Source organism: Medicago truncatula, chromosome 3 (genome assembly GCF_003473485.1).
Source record: "Medicago truncatula cultivar Jemalong A17 chromosome 3, MtrunA17r5.0-ANR, whole genome shotgun sequence".
NCBI classification, from domain to species: domain Eukaryota; kingdom Viridiplantae; phylum Streptophyta; class Magnoliopsida; order Fabales; family Fabaceae; genus Medicago; species Medicago truncatula.
The window spans coordinates 13,320,777-13,340,233 of NC_053044.1; the positions used below are offsets into that span (position 1 = coordinate 13,320,777).

The 19,457-nt window shown below is 32.0% G+C and overlaps 1 protein-coding gene and 2 pseudogenes across 1 annotated transcript; 2 read left to right on the forward strand and 1 right to left on the reverse strand.

Moving 5' to 3' along the window:
- Positions 1–3,038: 3,038 nt before the first annotated feature.
- On the reverse strand, positions 3,039–4,550 carry LOC25490398 (coumaroyl-CoA:anthocyanidin 3-O-glucoside-6''-O-coumaroyltransferase 2-like; annotated as a pseudogene).
- Positions 4,551–5,352: 802 nt separating this feature from the next.
- On the forward strand, positions 5,353–8,412 carry LOC25490399 (soyasaponin III rhamnosyltransferase-like; annotated as a pseudogene).
- Positions 8,413–9,440: 1,028 nt separating this feature from the next.
- LOC25490400 (photosynthetic NDH subunit of subcomplex B 4, chloroplastic) lies at positions 9,441–11,816 on the forward strand. The gene is made up of 6 exons (XM_013603823.3): positions 9,441–9,676; positions 9,780–9,824; positions 10,204–10,363; positions 10,598–10,653; positions 10,752–10,823; positions 11,515–11,816. Exons 1-6 carry the CDS (start codon positions 9,593–9,595, stop codon positions 11,644–11,646), a joined length of 549 nt encoding a protein of 182 aa, XP_013459277.1. The 5' UTR covers positions 9,441–9,592; the 3' UTR covers positions 11,647–11,816.
- The last annotated feature ends 7,641 nt before the right edge of the window (positions 11,817–19,457 follow it).

A 19,457-nucleotide genomic window follows, 5' to 3' on the forward strand; every position in this document is an offset into this window, starting at 1 on the left:
AACTTAACCTCTCTTCTCCCCTCTTTCTTGCATATATATATATATATATATATATATATATATATATATATATTTTAATAATATATTATGAGTAGGCCATAATAGTTATATCATAAGGACCGTATGATCTGGAAAAAGTCAAGGCAAAGATGTTAATTCATATTTTAAATTGAGTTGTTAAATAAAACATTTTAATTGATCCTTAAAAAAACAACATTTTAATTGAGTAAACAATCATTTTGGTTTATTAACATGTGAGATGATGTCAAAATAGTTTTTAAATCTATCGAATTACAAACAAATTTTTAAAGGTTATGTTAACAAGTGTCCAAAATATACATGATAAGGTTAAAAACATCGTAACCAGAATTCTAACTCAATATATAAAAATATCCAAATCGTTTGGTCAAACACCGAAACCGCAACTCTCTTACTTATGTGTGAGATTTCGGTGACTAATATCATTTAATCTATCTAAAAAAATTAATATAAAAAAGACCATATCTTTCAAGGACTAACTTGATATTTAATCATTTAATTTGTCTTGCTTCTTTTGGCTATGTCTACCAACCTCTAAGTTGTAACAAAAAAAATCAGTTCCAGTTAGCTAATGACTGAATTCTAAATGCATGCAGTTGATAAATCCAAAACTCACACAATCAATGCTTCCATGGAAATCAAAGAAGCAATCTATTGTATCTAGATCTTCATCTGAAGCAGAATATAGGGCATTGCCTAGTTTATCATGTGAGATTCAATGGCTTCATTACCTACTTGCTGACCTATACATTCCTTTCAAATCTCCGTCTTCAGTTTATTGTGATAATGCATCAACAATTTATCTTGCTCATAACCCTACTTTTCATGAGCGTACAAAACACATTGAGAATGATTTCCATGTGATTAGAGAAAAGATTCAAAAGGGCACCATTCAACTATTACCAGTTCCATCATCATCTCAACTTGCTGATGTATTTACCAAACCGCTTCATGTCACCTCGTTTCAAAGCTTCATTTCCAAGTTGGGACTTTGCAATCTCCATAGTCCAACTTGAGGGGGAGTATTACCATTTATTACTCTTCATATTTAACTATAGTTATTCCTTGTATTTAACTTTAGTTAGTCTCTTAGTCTTTCACTAGTTTAGAATATAAATAGTTAGTGGAAACTGTAACTGTTTTGGCTAGTTAGCTTCTTTACCATTGTTTATAAGTTGTTCTACTATATTGTCCTTTTTATAAAATTGATTAATGAAATCAGTCTATTCAAATTACTTTTGACCCTTGCCATAAACAACTTTTGCATTTATCACATACTATATTAAGAAAAATATAGGATGTCTCCTTCCACTTGTGTGTCAAACATAAGTCTCCTTTCACTTGGGCAAGTCTTTTTTGTCTATTACTTTTTTCATTATATGAGTTTCTCACACATCATGTTTGATTTTGAAAAACTCAAAATATTTAACGTGTTTTGGAGGATTTCATGAAGTTGTTTTGTTGTTCAGACTCCATAATCTGAACTGCATAGAGCGCAAAAGAAATTAAATAGAGTGTGCAAAGAAGATGTCATCTTTTTTACCCATGTATCCCCATTTTTCTTTGGGTTTGAGCTACTCGACCCATACCTAGTGGGAAATGATGGGCTTACAATAAGGATCACGTTTCAAACACCCCCTAGTTAAAACATATTTGCTTTATATTAGATGTTAAAATTGGTACGTAGCAAGTCTATCACATAAAGATGATTTTTGTTCATATTCCAAACAAAAAAATGAACAAAACTGCGGCTGCTAAATGAAACAATAACTGAACAACTCAAAACACGAAAAAGCTATCCCAACCTCAGAAATAAACCAGCCAAACCAGCAACAAAATCATCAGTTTCCCAACCCAAAACATAAGCTCTTAACCACAAAAAACCATAAAAGGCTAGCTGAACCTAGAAAATTGCAGAAAACTGGAGGAAAAACAAAACAACACCTGGGCAAAAATGTCCACCATATACTCATTATATACATGTAGTCTTGGATGGTCATCTTTGTGTTGCAACTTTTGAACACTTTTAACCTGGCTTGCTCTAACTTAAGAGAAAATAGTAAATGTTGAGTGTATAGAAGGTAAGTACCTGTTGTGTATTAGAATGTAAAATTGATATTTTCAAAGTTGGTGGTGTTGTATTAAAAATTTTCAAACTGTTAGTGTTCTGGTCATGTAGGAAGTATTTTTGGTATGCTTTGTGTTGCTTTTGTATCTGCTGCTAGAGAGTTATAAATTAAGGCATGTCTTCTTGGTCGTCTATTGCTAATGTAATCTATTTTCAACTGTGTAAATTTTCTTGTCATTCAATAACAGCAAACTAAATTAAGAATCTATTGCAATCAAATATGCTTTTAAAAACAATCATTTAGGTTGGTTAATCAAAATGATTTTATATTATGTTATCAGAACGATCTTTTCAAAAAAAAAAACTTCAAAATCTCTAGACAAATTATATTTATTTTAAAAGTTGCGACAAATGCATCCTTAATGAGCAGAGTTAATTTGTTTTATATTGTACCAATTAATGTTGTGTTTTGTTTTTGATTCATGGAGTGAAGAATCTCTGACTGGTATGGTCTTGGTTGTTTGGTGTATTATACATTGGTGTTGTTTTGTATCCAAGGCTTTTAGTATTATTTTGTAATGTGTAATGTAAAAAACTATCATGTAGGTGATTATCAAACTTCAATAAGTAATGTGTAATGTAAAAAACTATCATGTAGGTGATTATCAAACTTCAATAATTCTTGGTGTTGCATTTTAATTAATGATACATTACTCTCAATTGACGATACATTATTATCAAATTTATTTTCGAGTATATATATTTCAGCTATTAGCAAATATTATTTTTAAGCATTCATTGCATTCTAATATTAACAAATATATTTCAGCTCATAAGACCCGTGCGGCGCACGTGTCATCAATCTAGTATTACTAAAACAAACACATGATGGTATTCATAATAACAAGGAAAAATCAGAAAGAGACACACTTATTTCTTTTCTTTTAGCGAAAAGCACACAAACAAGCATAAACCAATTAAATGACAATGGAAGCATATTTGTTAAAATTTATTTTAAAGCTTCAAGTCCTTGTTGAATGAGAGAAGATAAATATTCAAATTCCTCACTTTTAAGTACCAACCCAAACTCAAGTCCACCTTCTCCATCTCCACTTTCAGCAAGAGACACAGCCATAGATGGATGCACCATCTCAACTTTAACAGGTCTTCCAAATCCAAATTCGGTCTCATAAACATTAAATTTAGGCGACCCTTGTAGATAAAACACATTTCCTGACATAAACATCTTGTTAATTAATAGAAACCATTCTTCCACATCTTTAAGAGGTTCATTTTTTACCTCAGCAACAACCTTTTCAATTACCTTAACGACATCAACAAAACTATTTTCTCCTTTCATATCCTTTCTCTTCATTGTTGCACTTTTAGACACTAAACAGTTCCCAAAATACCCCTCTGGTATTGGATAACCAAGTCTATCTCTGCAATCACATGTGAAAGAAAAATATTCATCTTTATCGTCGCCATCATCATCGTTTCTATGTATTGTTTTAGTTATACTAGCCCAAACGAAAGCACAAGTTACAACAAATTTAGATAGAAATTGTGGCGCGTTGATTTCGTTATCATTTTTCTTCCATTGATTCAGCACATATTTTTTTCATCCTCTCAATTTCTTCTTTTCCAAAAACAATAATTGCCTTAACAAAATCTTGATGTTCTTCCTTGCTTTGACTTTCAGCAATGAGTCTATGCTTCCATGATTTTCTCATTACAAAATAGTCCCTTAAGAAAACATCCTCAAGTCCTCTTGGGTCCCTCAAAACTTCTCTGTCAAAACAAGGTAGTGATTTCAATTCAACTACATCACCTCTTTGATGGATAAAAGACCAAGATTTCATGAAATGATCGCAACTTCTATCATCCATCACGTGACAATATGTGATGCCAATGCAAAGACCATGGTCGGGAAAAACTGTGACTTGCAAAGCCAACAATGGAAGAATGAATGTGTCATTTTCAATGTTATTATCATCAAACTTGTTTTTGTTTGTTAATGTTGGAACAAGGTGATTAGTTTCTTTGAGATTTTTCAGGGGTTGTTTGGTCGAGAGATGGTTGAAATCTGCTGAGGATTCGATGATGGTAAAGGCGACAGAGTCTTCTTCGGTGTAGAGAATAAAAGGTTTTTGTGGTGGTGGTGGAGAAATGAGATTTCCAGCAAGAGGGAAGAAATGTTGAAGAGTAAGAGAAAGAGATTTTTTGAGAGATGGTAGTGTTGTTTTGCAAAAATGGTTGGTTGAATAAGCAAAAGGATAGAAGAATAGGCGTTTAACGTAGACTGGACCTGCAAAATGCAAGTCGAGGAATGTGAGAGGAAGAGAAGTTGTTGTTTTTGTTGTTGCTGGCACAACAAGAGTTTGCTCAATAAGTTTATGTGCCATTTGTTAAATCTGATGGATGGGGAGAAGGTATCTAGTAGAAGCAATTTATACATCTTTAAGGCCCTTTTAGATTAGACTATTTTGAACTTATGCAAAACAACTTATGTAAGTAAATAAGCTTTTATGTATTATTCATAAATTTGTTAATGTAGTTTATGATAAAAAAAATTATGAAGATATAATTTTTTTAGCAAACTTTACTCTCTCCGTCCCAGATTAACCGAGCCATTTGCTCATTTCACACATATTAAGAAAAATATATAAATGAAAGAAAGAGAAAAAAAATGGTTTTAAATGCTCTTGTTAAGTTTTGTTCAAAAAAAAAAATGCTCTTGTTAAGTATTGATACATTCTCCAATATCATAAATGCAAAGTGGAATATATTAAATTATGAGTGATAAAAGTAATATTAATTAGAGTTATATTTAAAAAAAAAGTAATTCATATGTTGTTTGAAAAGTGAAATGGGTCAATATTTTTAGAGTTGTGCTAAGCAGTGCCCTAAGAAAAATGGTTAAAGAATCCATTAGTAGAAGTTTTGTCTTGGAGATGCAAGTTTTTACTTTTATCTTGGTAATAATTACAAAGTTATTTATTTTAGTACTTTAACCAATGCCCCAAGTACACTAGTTAACATTCTCCATTTTTTTCAATTTTCGCGAGACACACATAATGGACGAAACCCACGTAATAGACGAAACACACGAGACAGGTTTTCTTGGCGAGACTTGCGTGCAAGTTATCATCCCTGTCAACATTATCATTATCTGCATGCAATAAATAAATTGAGGGTCTTGTATATAAATACTGCTGAAGCCAATCATAATTGATACTCACCTCTTTCTTTGAACCTTACCGCTCCCATGGATTCAATTATTAACCATAAGAATGAGAATGAGAATAGCAAGCCTCTTCATGTTGCAATGCTCCCTTGGCTAGCTATGGGACACATATACCCTTATTTTGAATTGGCCAAAATTCTTGCTCAAAAGGGTCACACTGTCACCTTAATAACCTCTCCTAAAAACATTGATCAAATTCCCAAAACACCAAAAGCAATTCAGCCATTCATCAATTTGGTAAAATTACCCTTACCCCACATAGAACAACTAGAAGGTGCAGAGAGCACTCAAAATGTTCCATTAAACAAGACTGGTTACCTTAAGTTGGCTTATGACGGTCTCCAAGTCGATGTTACTGAGATACTCAAAACATCAAAGTCTGATTGGGTTTTCTATGATTGTGTAGCTGATTGGTTACCGTCGATAGCCAAAAGCCTGAATATTCCTTGTGCCCATTACAGCATTGTTCCAGCTTGGAACATATGTTTCTTTAATCCACCAAAGGATCAAATCAACATAGACAGGTATAGCCCACCAAAGTGGGTTCCTTTCGAAACAACCATTCATTGAAGGTGAAAAACACAAGAAAGGGGGGTTGAATTGTGTTTTCTTTTTCTCTTAAAAAATACTTCTTCTGATAAAACTTCAGAAGCAGTTTGAGTGCTTCTGATGAAATGATCAGAGTCAGATTGCAGCGGAAAAGAACAGAGCAGAGAAAAGAAAGACAAAGACACAAGCAGTTATCCTGGTTCCTTCCACAACACGGAAGTAGTCCAGTCCCCCTTGCACTTCCAAGGAGATTTCACTATAATCACAAAGATTACAACTGCTCAATACTTTCTAAGTATGAGACTTCACAAAAATGCTCAAGCACACACGCAAGAGTCTTCCAATGCTCAAGCACTAAGCAAGAGACTTCTAATGCTCAAGCACGCAGGCAAGAGACTTCTAATCAAACAAAAATACAGAGGATTGAGTTTGACTTGAACACTTGATATACAATCAGTGGTGTTCACAATACAATACAGTAAAGACTCTAGACTTTGAATTTCTAAGATGTATCAAATCAGTGCAGAAATTCAGTGTGCTTTGTAGAATCAAATTGACAGAGTTTTGGCGCTTTTGAACTTATGTATCTCTATTTTATCTTCAAGTCTTCACTCCTTTATATAGAGGTGTGAAAGAGACGTTGAGATAATCAGCACGTCTAAAGAGTCGTTTGAAATCCTTTGATCATCCACCAGTAATCCTTTGCCTGATTTGGGTGTAGTCCTTTGAAGAATAAGCTTTAAATTCATTCCCATCTTGAACGTACAACTTCTGCAGGCATGGCTGTTGTCTTGTCTTGTAGCGTAGACAGAAAACAGAGTAGTGGAGGTAGTGGTTGTACACTTGTACTTTGTCAACTCTATTAACGAGAGACAAGTGCTCAGTGCTATCCATATATCCGTTGATACCTCCCTTTCAAGTCTTCGTTCTTCTTGGATAAGACTGAATTGAGAATCAGCTACTTTGAATCTTCAGTTTGATTAAAGGATCAAACGTAGCTTCTGGTGAAGATATTGCTTCTGATGAAAACTTTTGCTTCTGATGACGTCATTACTTCAGAAGCACTTCAGCTTCAGGAGCAGTTTTCTTCAGATGCTCAGAATTTCTTTTTCTTTTCATTGTTCTTCCAAGACCTATTGAAATAACTTGAGTAGCCTTTGGTCCTGTACACTTGAACAATTATTAGTAATAACCAATTGACAATTTTTAATACCTTGTTATCATCAAAACTTAATAAGGTTCATTGTGAAACACATTTTGTTCCAACATTCATGTCAAACCTTATGAGATGAAGAGAATAATTTCATCTGTCGACAACAATTCTGGAAAAATATTGGCTCGTTGTAATCTAGACAAAGTATAATCAGATTGTGACATTTTTCTTATCAGAAGCTGTAAAGAACTTGAAGGTGAATGGTTAGATTATATTTCTAGCCAATATAAGGTTCGTGTGGTTCCAGTTGGATTGCTTCCACCATCCATGCAGATAAGAGAAGACGAAAGGAAGAAAACAACCTTGATTGGATGAAAATCAAGGCATGGTTGGATTCAAAAGAATCGTCTTCTGTTGTTTACATTGGATTTGGGAGCGAGACGAAAATAAGTCAACAAGATCTAATTGAGTTAGCTCATGGAATTGAGCTTTCTAGGTTGCCTTTCTTTTGGGCTTTGAAAAATCTTAAAGAGGGTACACTTGAATTACCTAAAGAATTTGAGGAAAGAACAAAAGAACGTGGAATTGTTTGGAAAACATGGGCACCACAACTTAAGATCTTAGCACATGGATCAATCGGTGGATGTATGAGTCACTGTGGTTCAGGTTCAGTCATTGAGAAGCTTCATTTTGGGCATGCTCTTGTGACATTGCCTTATTTAATTGACCAATGTTTGTTCTCAAGAGTACTAGAAGAAAAGAAAGTGGCTATTGAGGTACCAAGGAGTGAGAAAGACGGGTCCTTTACTAGGGACTCAGTAGCCAAAACATTGAGGTTGGTAATAATGGATGAGGAAGGAAGTACGTACAGAAACAATGCCAAAGATATGGGAAAGGTTTTCAGTTCAAAAGATCTTCACAATCAATACATTGAAGATTTTATTGTTGCTCTTCAAAAGTATAGAGTTCATTCCAATGATTAAGCTTATCAGAAATGCCAGCAACACACACTTTCTAACATACTCTTTTTGATTGGTCAAAATTCACACAAGACCCACTAAATTTATATGGGATCCACATGATTTGGTGGAACCCATGTGAATTTTAACCAATCAAAGAGAGTGTGTTAGAAAGTGTGTGTTGTTAGCATTTCTCTTAAGTTTATTTTCATGCGTTTCCCTTCTAGTTGTCTTTTTTATTTATCTTATTGCAATAATAGTCCATGAGATGTTGATGTCAATTCATCTCCAAGAGTTTGACTTTGTAATTTCATGAGATAAAGTTCAAATAGTCTCTTGTTAAATCATCGTTGTTACCACCATTAATAATTAATAAAAAATTATCTTTTCGCCATAATTTTTAAAATTTCAAAAGATAGTTACAAAAAGTTTCATTTTGTTACTTCGAAAACCTTCTTTAAAAGAAATTAGTTGTTTGCTGGCTTCTTGCTTTTTCTATTTCACATCAGAATAGGTTAATTTGAGTTTATAATAAATTTCCGTTGCCGAAGAAAAAGGGTGGTTAATGTGTCTTTATAATAAAGAAATGTCTTGTACAAATTCTCATATACACTTGATATCTACCGTGGATACGGTACTCTACTTATCACTTTATTATTTGGTAAATGTTTTGGTACACTTGTTTAATCCGTTCATCAGTTCTCTCATCTATGAATCCTAGAAGTACATCAGAATACACTCCATCTCGATAGTTCTATAAACGGGAAGTCTTATCTAGTCTACCTTACCAAGGATGAAAGAAGTGTATTTTTTATTTAACTCCGTGAAGTTACTAATGTTTTCCTAATTACCGTAATCGTTATCTTAGTTACTTCCTGATTCGGGTAGGTTTTCACCAATATTAGGTTTGTCACCTTCCTAAGTACCGTTATTTTAGGGTCGATTCACATTCAGAAAAACTAAATGAGGTTGCACCTAGTGTTAGGTTTGTGTTTTGATGATGTTTATTAGGCTAGCTAGATTCTAGTTTCTTTTGATGATGTTTTATTGATCATATTAGTTAATGATTAGAATATGTTAAAGCACCTAGCAATCCTTGCTCCACTGTGTCATATGTGTCTTATATGTTATGTTTCTTGTTGTGTGGTAAAAATTCTTTTTTTTGTGTGGCAAAACCATTTTTCTAAGCCTTTGATTCGATTCAAAATAGTTTGAATCGTATCATTTTTCTCTCTGACCATGACTTCTTAATGATATATTATAAATAGGCAGCATAGGATGAAGGTATCTTGTCTTTCAAACTCACCTATCTCTTGGCGTAAAAAAAAAAAAAAAACTTATATTTAAAGTTGTGAACAAGTTTTGACCCGAAATTGAAAGGATTGTATGTATAAATGAGGACACGTAGGTCATTTTGATTAATCATTTTATAAAATACATGCTCAAATCCAATTTGTTGGAAGCATGCACATACTTGAAGGGTGGTTCTTCATTCTACTCTTATCCACTCTATCCCATATTATATCATAAGGACCATAATTTCAACCCCTTTTCACTTGCACTTTTGGTTCAAAACCATGGCAGAAGCTATCATTGGTTTCACCGTTTTCAATTCATATATTCATAGCTCATGTCTTCAAACAAAACGATTTTCAAGATTGGTAAAGTTGTGTTTATTATTTTCATTCCATTTTATCTCTTTAGATTCACTTGATAGTTCCAAAGCTCTGAAAAATGAAGGTTTATATCTTTCTTTTTTTGCAGCCTAGGCACCCTTCAAATTCTACCCTCTTTCACAGGTCATTGCAGGTACTTAAAATTAAGTTATTGAAGAAATATTAGAAATAGAAAATTATGAAATTTGTCTCTAAATCTTTATTAAGTATTAGAGTAGAAAAATTAGTGATTAATTTCATTTTATCCATCTTTAATTTCCATGGATAACTACCGAGTCTGGATAGCGCAATTGGATTGAATTTTCAAAGGACTAGAAGAAGTTTAAGTGTTGGAGTTCAAACTTTGGACTTTGGAAAAAGAGAAAGTAGTAACAACTACTAACTAATATAGTAATATTTGTCTATAAAAAAAAATTCATTTGAATAAAATACAAGTTTTCTGCAAGATTTTATGGGTGTAGCAAAACTATTTTCAGTTTATATTATAATGGTCCTTTGTATTTGTTTATAAGGTGTTAGATGGAAAGATAAAAAGAGCATCTATGTGCAAAGTGAATGGTTTACCAGATATTCCACTGATGGCAATTCTAGTAGAACAATTGGAAGGACAAAGAGATCTTATAACCGAGAAAACAATTTGGCATCTTAGTGATCAGCAAATAAAGAATGTTTGTAAGTGTTACATAAAATCCGGTTACATTTATAAGCAAAAAAACGACTTTTAAGATTCATTGAATACCTAATGTATATGGTCTATATATAGGTCAGATACATTAAATATTCAATGAATCTAAAAAATTGTATTTTGTTTATAAATGCGACCAGAAGAAGTATATTATTAAGTTTTGTTGTTTCTCTTATGATTTTAAATTTGATGGTTTATTGGTACCTTTTAATCCTTTGTAGACGCTTGGTACATAATGTTCACTGTTTGGGGAGTCTTATTCTTTGGTTCCATGAAGGTAAAACACTTTTCCTTGTATTTATGTGTATAGATATAGATTAATTTGTTAGTGTATGATTGTGAAATGAAATTTTTAACTTGTTTAACATGATTTAGGACCCATATTACGATTCAGAAACATATAGGGGAGATGGAGGAGATGGTACTGGAAACTGGATATATGAGAAGGTAATTATTTCTTTTTCATGACTTTGTTATTGATGTAATACTAGAAGCCTCAAATAGGGGAGCACAAATCAAACCTTGTAGATAGACTAGAGTAAGAGGAGTGTTATGAACGGCCTCATTTAACGGTCTCTCTGACATTTACTCTGTTATCGGATGAAATTCACATGGATACTACCTACACTTTAATAATGAATTTTGTGTAAAGTAGTAAGACATGCATGAATTTCTTTCATTAAAAAAGTGAGTGTTAGAGAAGGTATTAAAAAGAAAGTGTTGTTAGCATTTTTTGTAGAGTAAAGTTAGTAACACATCAGTGGCCCAATAGCATGGCAAAGATGTTAATTCATATTTTAAATTGAGTTGTTAAATAAAACATTTTAATTGATCCATAAAAAAATAACATTTTAATTGAGTAAACAATCATTTTGGTTTATTAACATGTGAGATGATGTCAAAATAGTTTTTAAATCTATCGAAATTACAAACAAATTTTTAAAGGTCATGTTAACAAGTGTCCAAAATGTATATGATAAGGTCAACAACATCGTAACAAGAATTCTAGCTCAATATACAAAAATATCCAAATCGTTTGATCAAACACCGAAACCGCAACTCTCTTACTTAATAATTGTTCCACATCCATGAAAGAAATCTTGCATTTTAAATTGTGTTATTTTTTATGGTTATGCAGCAAGAGGTCATGGAAGCAGAGGCAAGAGAAGCTCTATGGCGCGAGGAGTTGATTGAGGAAATAGAACAAAAAGTTGGAGGGTTGAGAGAAATTGAAGAAGCAGCAAAGAAGGAAGAGGAACTTGTTAAATGATTTTCTACAATAATGCATGCATTTTACTCCATCAATTAACCAAGTGATACCTCATTATTATGTATATACATACACAAGAATAAATTCTTCTGCTTCAAAATTCAAATGTACTGTTATTAAACTACGGTTTATTTCTTTGAATATGATGTCACAATATAGCCTTGTCTATCCATCAGCAGCTAGAAACAAAAAGCAAAAGAAACAAACAAATAGACAAATTTCGTCAAAAAGCACAAGTAGTGAGCACATACAAACTCGTTTAAAAAAGGGTGTAATAAAAAACAATCACAAATATTGTGATTAGAGGATTAGACAGGTTTGATACTGCATAATTGTTGTTATGTCTGATTTGACTCTTTGTTTTATGTTGCTAAAGGAAAGCCTTATGCTTCCTTTCTTTCTAATGTGTAAACAGGTTCAGGCCTTAATCATGGTTTGTAATTTATTTTTATTGCTTTGATAAAAAAAATAAATTCTAAGGTATCTTGAAGTTTAGGCAAAGTTTGTGTAACCTTTTAAGTTATTTTAAAATAAGTTAATATGAAAAAATATAACATGACATTGAATTATCAGATGAGGGAACATACTCTACCAAATTACATGGACACCATGTAAATTTTGTTATGAATTAATTAGATTCCTCCCTAAATTCCTCGAGCTTCCAAGCTTGAATTTGTTATCTAACAAATTCTCTAACATTTTAGTGGTTCACCATCAACGCTATCCAATCCACCCTATCCAAAGGGTACTATGCGAAAACAAATACTTTTGGCTAAGTAAGTTGGTGAGGCCTAGCCTACCTTTACAAACACATGGGCAATTTACCCATATAACTTAACAAAAATAAAAAGCAGCCACGTATACTCATTATATTTGAAATACTTATTATTTAGTTTTATAAATTATAACCATATACTTTTGTTATTTTGCAGATTTACCCAAGCATTAATTAAGTTTTATCTTCTCAAAAAAATTGTCCAGACTACATTCTGCTTCTGCGTTTTCATCTTTCAATTTTTCAACCCAACCATTACTTCCTTCAATCCATTCGTAATTTGGGAAAAAATTGATTCATCAACATCAAATTCATCTATCGTATTTACTCTCCACTCATACCGTTTCTTCTCTCTCATCTTTGGGGAAAATGCCCTAAGAAACTCATCTTTGTCACGAAACTCATCCCTAAGTTTTTTTCGTTTCACTTTCTCACGGTTCTCTCTCTCTCTCTCTCTCTCTCTCTCTCTCTCTCTCTCTCTCTCTCTCTCTCTCTCTCTCTCTCTCTCTCTCTCTCTCTCTCTCTCTCTCTCATGAAACTCCGTAATCTCTCACGGTTCCATAATTTGGAGGAAAACAAAATTGATTCATCTCCACTCAAAGCCTTTCATCCCTCTCATTCAACTTATTCCTCGCGGATTTGCAAGTAAGTAAGTTTTCTTGTTTTAATTGCTATTTAAATGGTTCAAATTGTTTTGTTTGTTTTGGGGGTTTAGGGTTCTCCATGTTTTAATGAATATTGAATTATTCACTGGCTGTGATTGTTTGATTTGGGGTTTATGAATCATGCTTGGTCTGATACAAATATGTTATAATCCTTCTGCAATTTTTTTTATTCACTCCTCATCCTTTGTGCTACTTTGTTTTGTGTTATAAATGGAGAAGTTGCTTGAAATCTGCCCCATTAGTTGTTTTATTAAGTAATTTTTTTAGTTGGAGTTCTAGCAGAACATGATTGACTTTTTAATTCCTTTTAGAGGCTATACAATAGGGATATTAATAGCAATAGCAATAGCAAGATCTTATTCTTGTTTAGATCAAAACCTTTTTTTGGATAAACCATAAATCTTTTCTCAATGTCCATCATCTGGATCAAAACCTTTTACTACAAGTTGTAACTGTGTTGGAGCTTATTGAAAATGTTTTAGTGTTTCACAAGCTATATATCCTTCAGTCATATAATTGACATATAGTGCCTATTTTATAGAGGCATTTGGACGGAAATCCGACATCATTACGATGATTAAATGTTTTTGAGAAAATCTAACAACGTATGGTACCAATTTGAAATGGAAACTAATTTTAGAGGCAGACCCATCTCGTTTGAAATATCTCGTTTGAATGCATTTGATTTTTATGTTTGTCGTGAGATACTTGTATTTGAGCACAACTTTCTTCTATTACAATGCCATATTTGAATACATCTTATTGTCATTTTGAATACGAAAAGAGTGTGTTCTCATGTTTGTCATGAGATTAATATCTCTAGGTATAAAGATTCTTAATCATGAAATTGTTAGAAACTTAGAAAATTTGATGTGCCGTGGAAACCAATGCCCTGAAAGCGAAGTTCGGTTGGACCTCGGTGCAATCCAACTCACCGATCGCTCCCAAGGTTAACACAACGAGCCTATGGACACGTGCACTCGTGGCCAGGCTATGGAAATCACAGAACAATTGCCCAGATAGTTTTATGAGGAATAGATAAAGAGGGATGAAAAGAATAGCTAACAATAAGAGGAATTTTTCAGTACTGTCCTATGAAACACGAAACACAGATACGTACATGAACACTGTATACGACACAGATGCTGACACACCGACACCGCTAATAATTTGAAAAAATTACATAATTCAGTGTAACTATATGTGTCAGTGTGGTGTCGGTGTTGGACACAACACATGTCTAACACCAGGACACGGATTGTCCAAGGTGTAACACCCCGTTTTCCCAACATAAAAATTTCATAAATTAATCAGAGTAAAACACCTTAAACGGAATGTTACACTTATTTTCTTAAAATCATAAATGGAATAAATAAATAATTATCCTTCAAATTTCAACAATGTAATAATTAAAACTTTGCAGCGGAATTAATTCAACGACAATAAAAGCTTCAACAACATGTTTCCAAAATTTATACATAAAGGAATCATAAACATAGCAACAATTTCCCATCCCGTTACGTATCAGAGCCCTAAGACACTTGATCCACCACTCCTACTAATCTTTAATACCTGCAAGTTACTCATACGAAGAGCAACATTTCCAAGCAGAAGAGGTTAGATTTCACAAAACAATAATACTAAGCATATAATTCAACAATTATATTTAACAATCTAAAATCATCATATTATTCATCATAGACATTAATATATCATATATCACATCTTTAATAGTTCATATAAAGAATCACAGCTTTAACAACTTGACAACTTAACATCTTTGACTCGACAAATGCGACTCCAACTCGACTATGCAACTTAGACCCCTTATATGCATGTGGTACCAATACGGAGCATCAAGCCCCTATCGCTATTTAAGTATTATTATTCCCCAGGGCATCAAGCCCCTATCGCTAATTGAGCTAAAGCTCCAACGTGGTGAGTACAAAGCTCCTGGGCATCAAGCCCCCAACAATGAAATGGTAATGCATGGACTCGATGTAACGCCCTCTCTAATTATTTGATTATTTTAAATGAGTTTAGAATATACTTATATTATTTGTGTGATTTATATGATTTATTTTGATAAGTGATATTTTGTTATGATATATGTTATATATTTATTAATATAATATATATGTTATTTGATTTAAAAATGTATATATGTTATTTGGTTCAGAAATATATAAGATTCGTTATAGAAATATATACATGATTTGTTATAGAAATAAATATTATTTATCATAGAAATATGTATATGTTTTAGAAAAATATATGTTAATTGGTTTAGAAATATGTATGATTTGTTGTAGAAATATATATAATCTGTTATAGAAATATGTATGATTTGTGTTAGAAATATATGTCATTTGTTATAAAAATATATACATGATTTGTTGTAGAAATATATGTCATTTGCTATGGAAATATAAATGATTTGTTATGGAAATATATATATGTTATAGAGATATATTTGTTATTTATTATTGTTATAGAAATATTTTATATATATGTATATATTAGAATAGAATATTAATATTTGGATTTAAGAGAAAAATAAGTAGGTTAAAGATTTATATAAATAGGAGAGACCTAGTTTAGAAAAACATAACGTACGTACGACTGCTTTTGGAGAAAAGGGAGAAAAGCCAAGAGAAGAGGGAGAGACCTAGAGGGGCTGCGATTTCCTAATTATAAGGTAAGGGTGAGACTAACTTTGCAATTCTATTAAGTATGTGAATCAATGGTTAAGTTTAACATGAATTAGGATGAGTTTAAGAAGAATCGGAAATTAGGTCAAATTGATAGAATTGATGATTAAACGGTGGAAACTTGTTAAAAAGATGTAGAAACTGTCCTTAGACCTTAGATAATGATTTAGATGAATTCTGGAATTGAAATTAGGCTTAGAACCTTGTTGGATGATGATTTTCGTGTAGAAAGTGCATCATGTCCGAGCCTAGATTCATCGCTCGCCACGGCGAGCTATGATCCTCGCCTCGCGAGTGATGATCTTCATCGCTCGCCACGCGAGCCTTCCCCTTCGCCTCGCGAGTGTTTTGGTATTGCTCGCCATTGCGAGCAACCTTACTCGCCATAGCGAGCTAAGGCAGAGAGCATGTTAGATTTTGTGTTTCGGCCTTTTGAGTTGAACCTTAGATGCCTTTGAGTACCTTTAGGTGCCTACTATTGATTAGAGAATGATTTAGAACGAGATTGAACCTAGAACAACCTTAGTTGGAAAGATTGGCTTGTACTCGCCATGGCGAGCAGATGCTCTCGCCTCGCGAGCACTTCCAGAATTGAGTGTTTTAGTGCATTGTGAGACTTGAGTTGCTTGGATTGGTTAGAAATGAACTTTAGGTACATAGCGTGACCTATTAAAGATAATGATTGTGAATTGTGAAGCTATATTGAAATGCTAAGTGTTTATAATGTGATTTATTGATTGATTGCATTACTTGAATTATTATTGAATGATTAGGAAGTTGTTGAAAATGAATTGATATTAAGCTGTTGATATGATCTGATTATGCTGTTATTGTTATTTAACTAAGTTGCATGAGTTGTTGTTGATTATCATTTGATATTGTTATATCCTGAGATGTTTATGTGTCGCCTAGGTTGTTGTTGTTGGTTATGTGAAATATTTATATGCCTTATGTGGAAGATGTTTGATGCTTAAGTTGTTGATGCTTCACATTAATATTGTTATGTTGTGAATTGCAATTGATATATTGATATCTCTCTATTGTTGTGTGATTTGACTGTGCTACTGCTGTTACTTAACTAAGTGCATGATGTCTATATATATATTATGAAATGATGACGTTTAGCTCCAAATTATTGGATGCATGATGATATGTTGATTACGATGATTACGGTGTTTTGTTGTTAAGAGTCCATGCATAGCATTTCATTGAGCTTTGTCCTCACCACGATTAGGAGCTTTGTCCTCCGCACGTTTTAGGAGCTTTGTCCTCCGCACGATAAAAGTATATTAATACTTATGATGACGATTGGTACCACATGCATATAAGTGTCTAAGTTGCATTGTCGCATATGTCGAGTCAAGGTCGTTGTTGATGAATTATCATCCATGAGTTGTTAAGTTGTCGATGAATTATCATCCATGAGTTTGTCGAGTTGTGTTCTACCCATGTGTTGTTAAAGAAGTACCTACGGAGATTATATGATATTGTTATGTTGCTATGTTGTTTAACATGTTGATTATGATATTGTTACGTTGCTATGTTGTTTAACATATTGATTATGATATTATTATGTTGATTATGATATTGTTATGTTGCTATGTTGTTTAAGATATTGATTATGATATGGTTATATTGCTATGTTGTTTAACATGTTGATTATGATACTGTTATGTTGCTACGTTGTTTAAGATATTGATTATGATATGGTTATATTCCTATGTTGTTTAACATGTTGATTATGATATTGTTACGTTGCTATGTTGTTTAACATATTGATTATGATATTATTATGTTGATTATGATATTGTTATGTTGCTATGTTGTGTAAGATATTGATTATGATATTGTTAAGTTGTTATGATGTTGTATATAATTGTTACTATTAAGTAACGAGCATGTTGTACTATATATGATTAATTATTATTAACTGAATGTTATGAACATGTTGTTGTTATATTAATATAAGAAGATGAATATGTTGTTGTTATATTATTATATTATAACGAGATGATGTATATATAATTATTATTATTATTGAGTAAATATTATGTGATGTTGTTATATTATTATAAGAAGATGTTTATGTGATGATGTATATAATTGTTATTATTAAGTGATAAATATGTTGTTGTTATATATTATAAGATGATGATTATGTTGTGTCGTATATGATTATTATTATAGGGAGATGATGATTACATGATATTATCTATGAGTTGTTAAATGTACTTGATGATGTTTATGTTAAGTTGATAAGTTGTCTTTTATTCATGAAATGATAATAAGATGTTTGATGAATAATTATTATTATGAATTAATGATGTTGTTATGTCTTATATGAATTAAGATTAAGATGTTGTTGTGTTGTATATGAATTAATTAAGATGTTATGTCGAATATGAACTATGAGTATGATGTGATGATCTATGTTGTTATGATTTAGTTAATACGTGTTATATGATTATGTTATAATGTGGTGAATATGAAGTAAATGATAATTAGAAGTTGGTTGGACTATTGAGGATTATACATGAAGAATTATTATTACTAATAGATGAAGTTATTGTGTTGTTAAATATAATTATTGAATTATATGCTTGATATTATTGTTTTGTGAAATCTCACCCCTTCTGCTTGAAAATGTTGCTCTTCGTATGAGTAACTTGCAGGTGATCGAGTTTAAGTTGCTGTTGTGAGTGGATTAGCTCTCATGTGTGTCTTTAGGTGCTCTGATACGTAACGGGATGGGAATTTTAATGTTGTCTTTCTATTCCTTACGTATTGTTTATGAAGAATTATGACTATGTTTTTAGAATGGATTTTTATGACATAATTGTAAAGAGGCTTTAGTGTCAAAGACTGTTTTTGATTATTGAATAATTTCCGCTGCGAAGTATTAAAGACTTTTTAGTTATTGAATTTTAAAGGATAAATAGTTATTTATACAGTTTATGATTTTAAGAAAAGAATGTGACATTCCGTTTAGGTGAATTACTCTGATTAAATAAATGAAATTTTCACGTTGGGAAAACGGGGTGTTACAATTGGTATCAGAGCAGGTCGGTCTGTCCGGCCAATTAGAAGAGTCGTGTCGAGTTTTGGTAATAGTTATATTACTATCTTTATGCTATTTGATTAGTTGTTGTTGTGTTTCTGATTAATAGTTATGTTTATTATATGATCATGTTTGATTGACTAACTTTGATGTGGTTTGCATGTTTTGTTGAAGTTTCTATTTAACTATATATGGTTTCGTATGGTTATGCAATGATTGAATTTATTTCTTGTGTGCTTGAATTTCGAGGACGAAATTCTTTTAAGGGGGGGAGAGTTGTAACGCCCTCTCTAATTATTTGATTATTTTAAATGAGTTTAGAATATACTTATATTATTTGTGTGATTTATATGATTTATTTTGATAAGTGATATTTTGTTATGATATATGTTATATATTTATTAATATAATATATATGTTATTTGATTTAAAAATGTATATATGTTATTTGGTTCAGAAATATATAAGATTCGTTATAGAAATATATACATGATTTGTTATAGAAATAAATATTATTTATCATAGAAATATGTATATGTTTTAGAAAAATATATGTTAATTGGTTTAGAAATATGTATGATTTGTTGTAGAAATATATATAA

Coding starts and splice junctions, on each gene's coding strand:
- LOC25490400 (XM_013603823.3), top strand. CDS start 9,593: ATGGCAGAAGCTATCATTGGTTTCACCGTTTTCAATTCATATATTCAT. Junction 10,364..10,597: donor TCAGCAAATAAAGAATGTTT/GTAAGTGTTACA, acceptor AATCCTTTGTAG/ACGCTTGGTACATAATGTTC. Junction 10,654..10,751: donor TATTCTTTGGTTCCATGAAG/GTAAAACACTTT, acceptor AACATGATTTAG/GACCCATATTACGATTCAGA.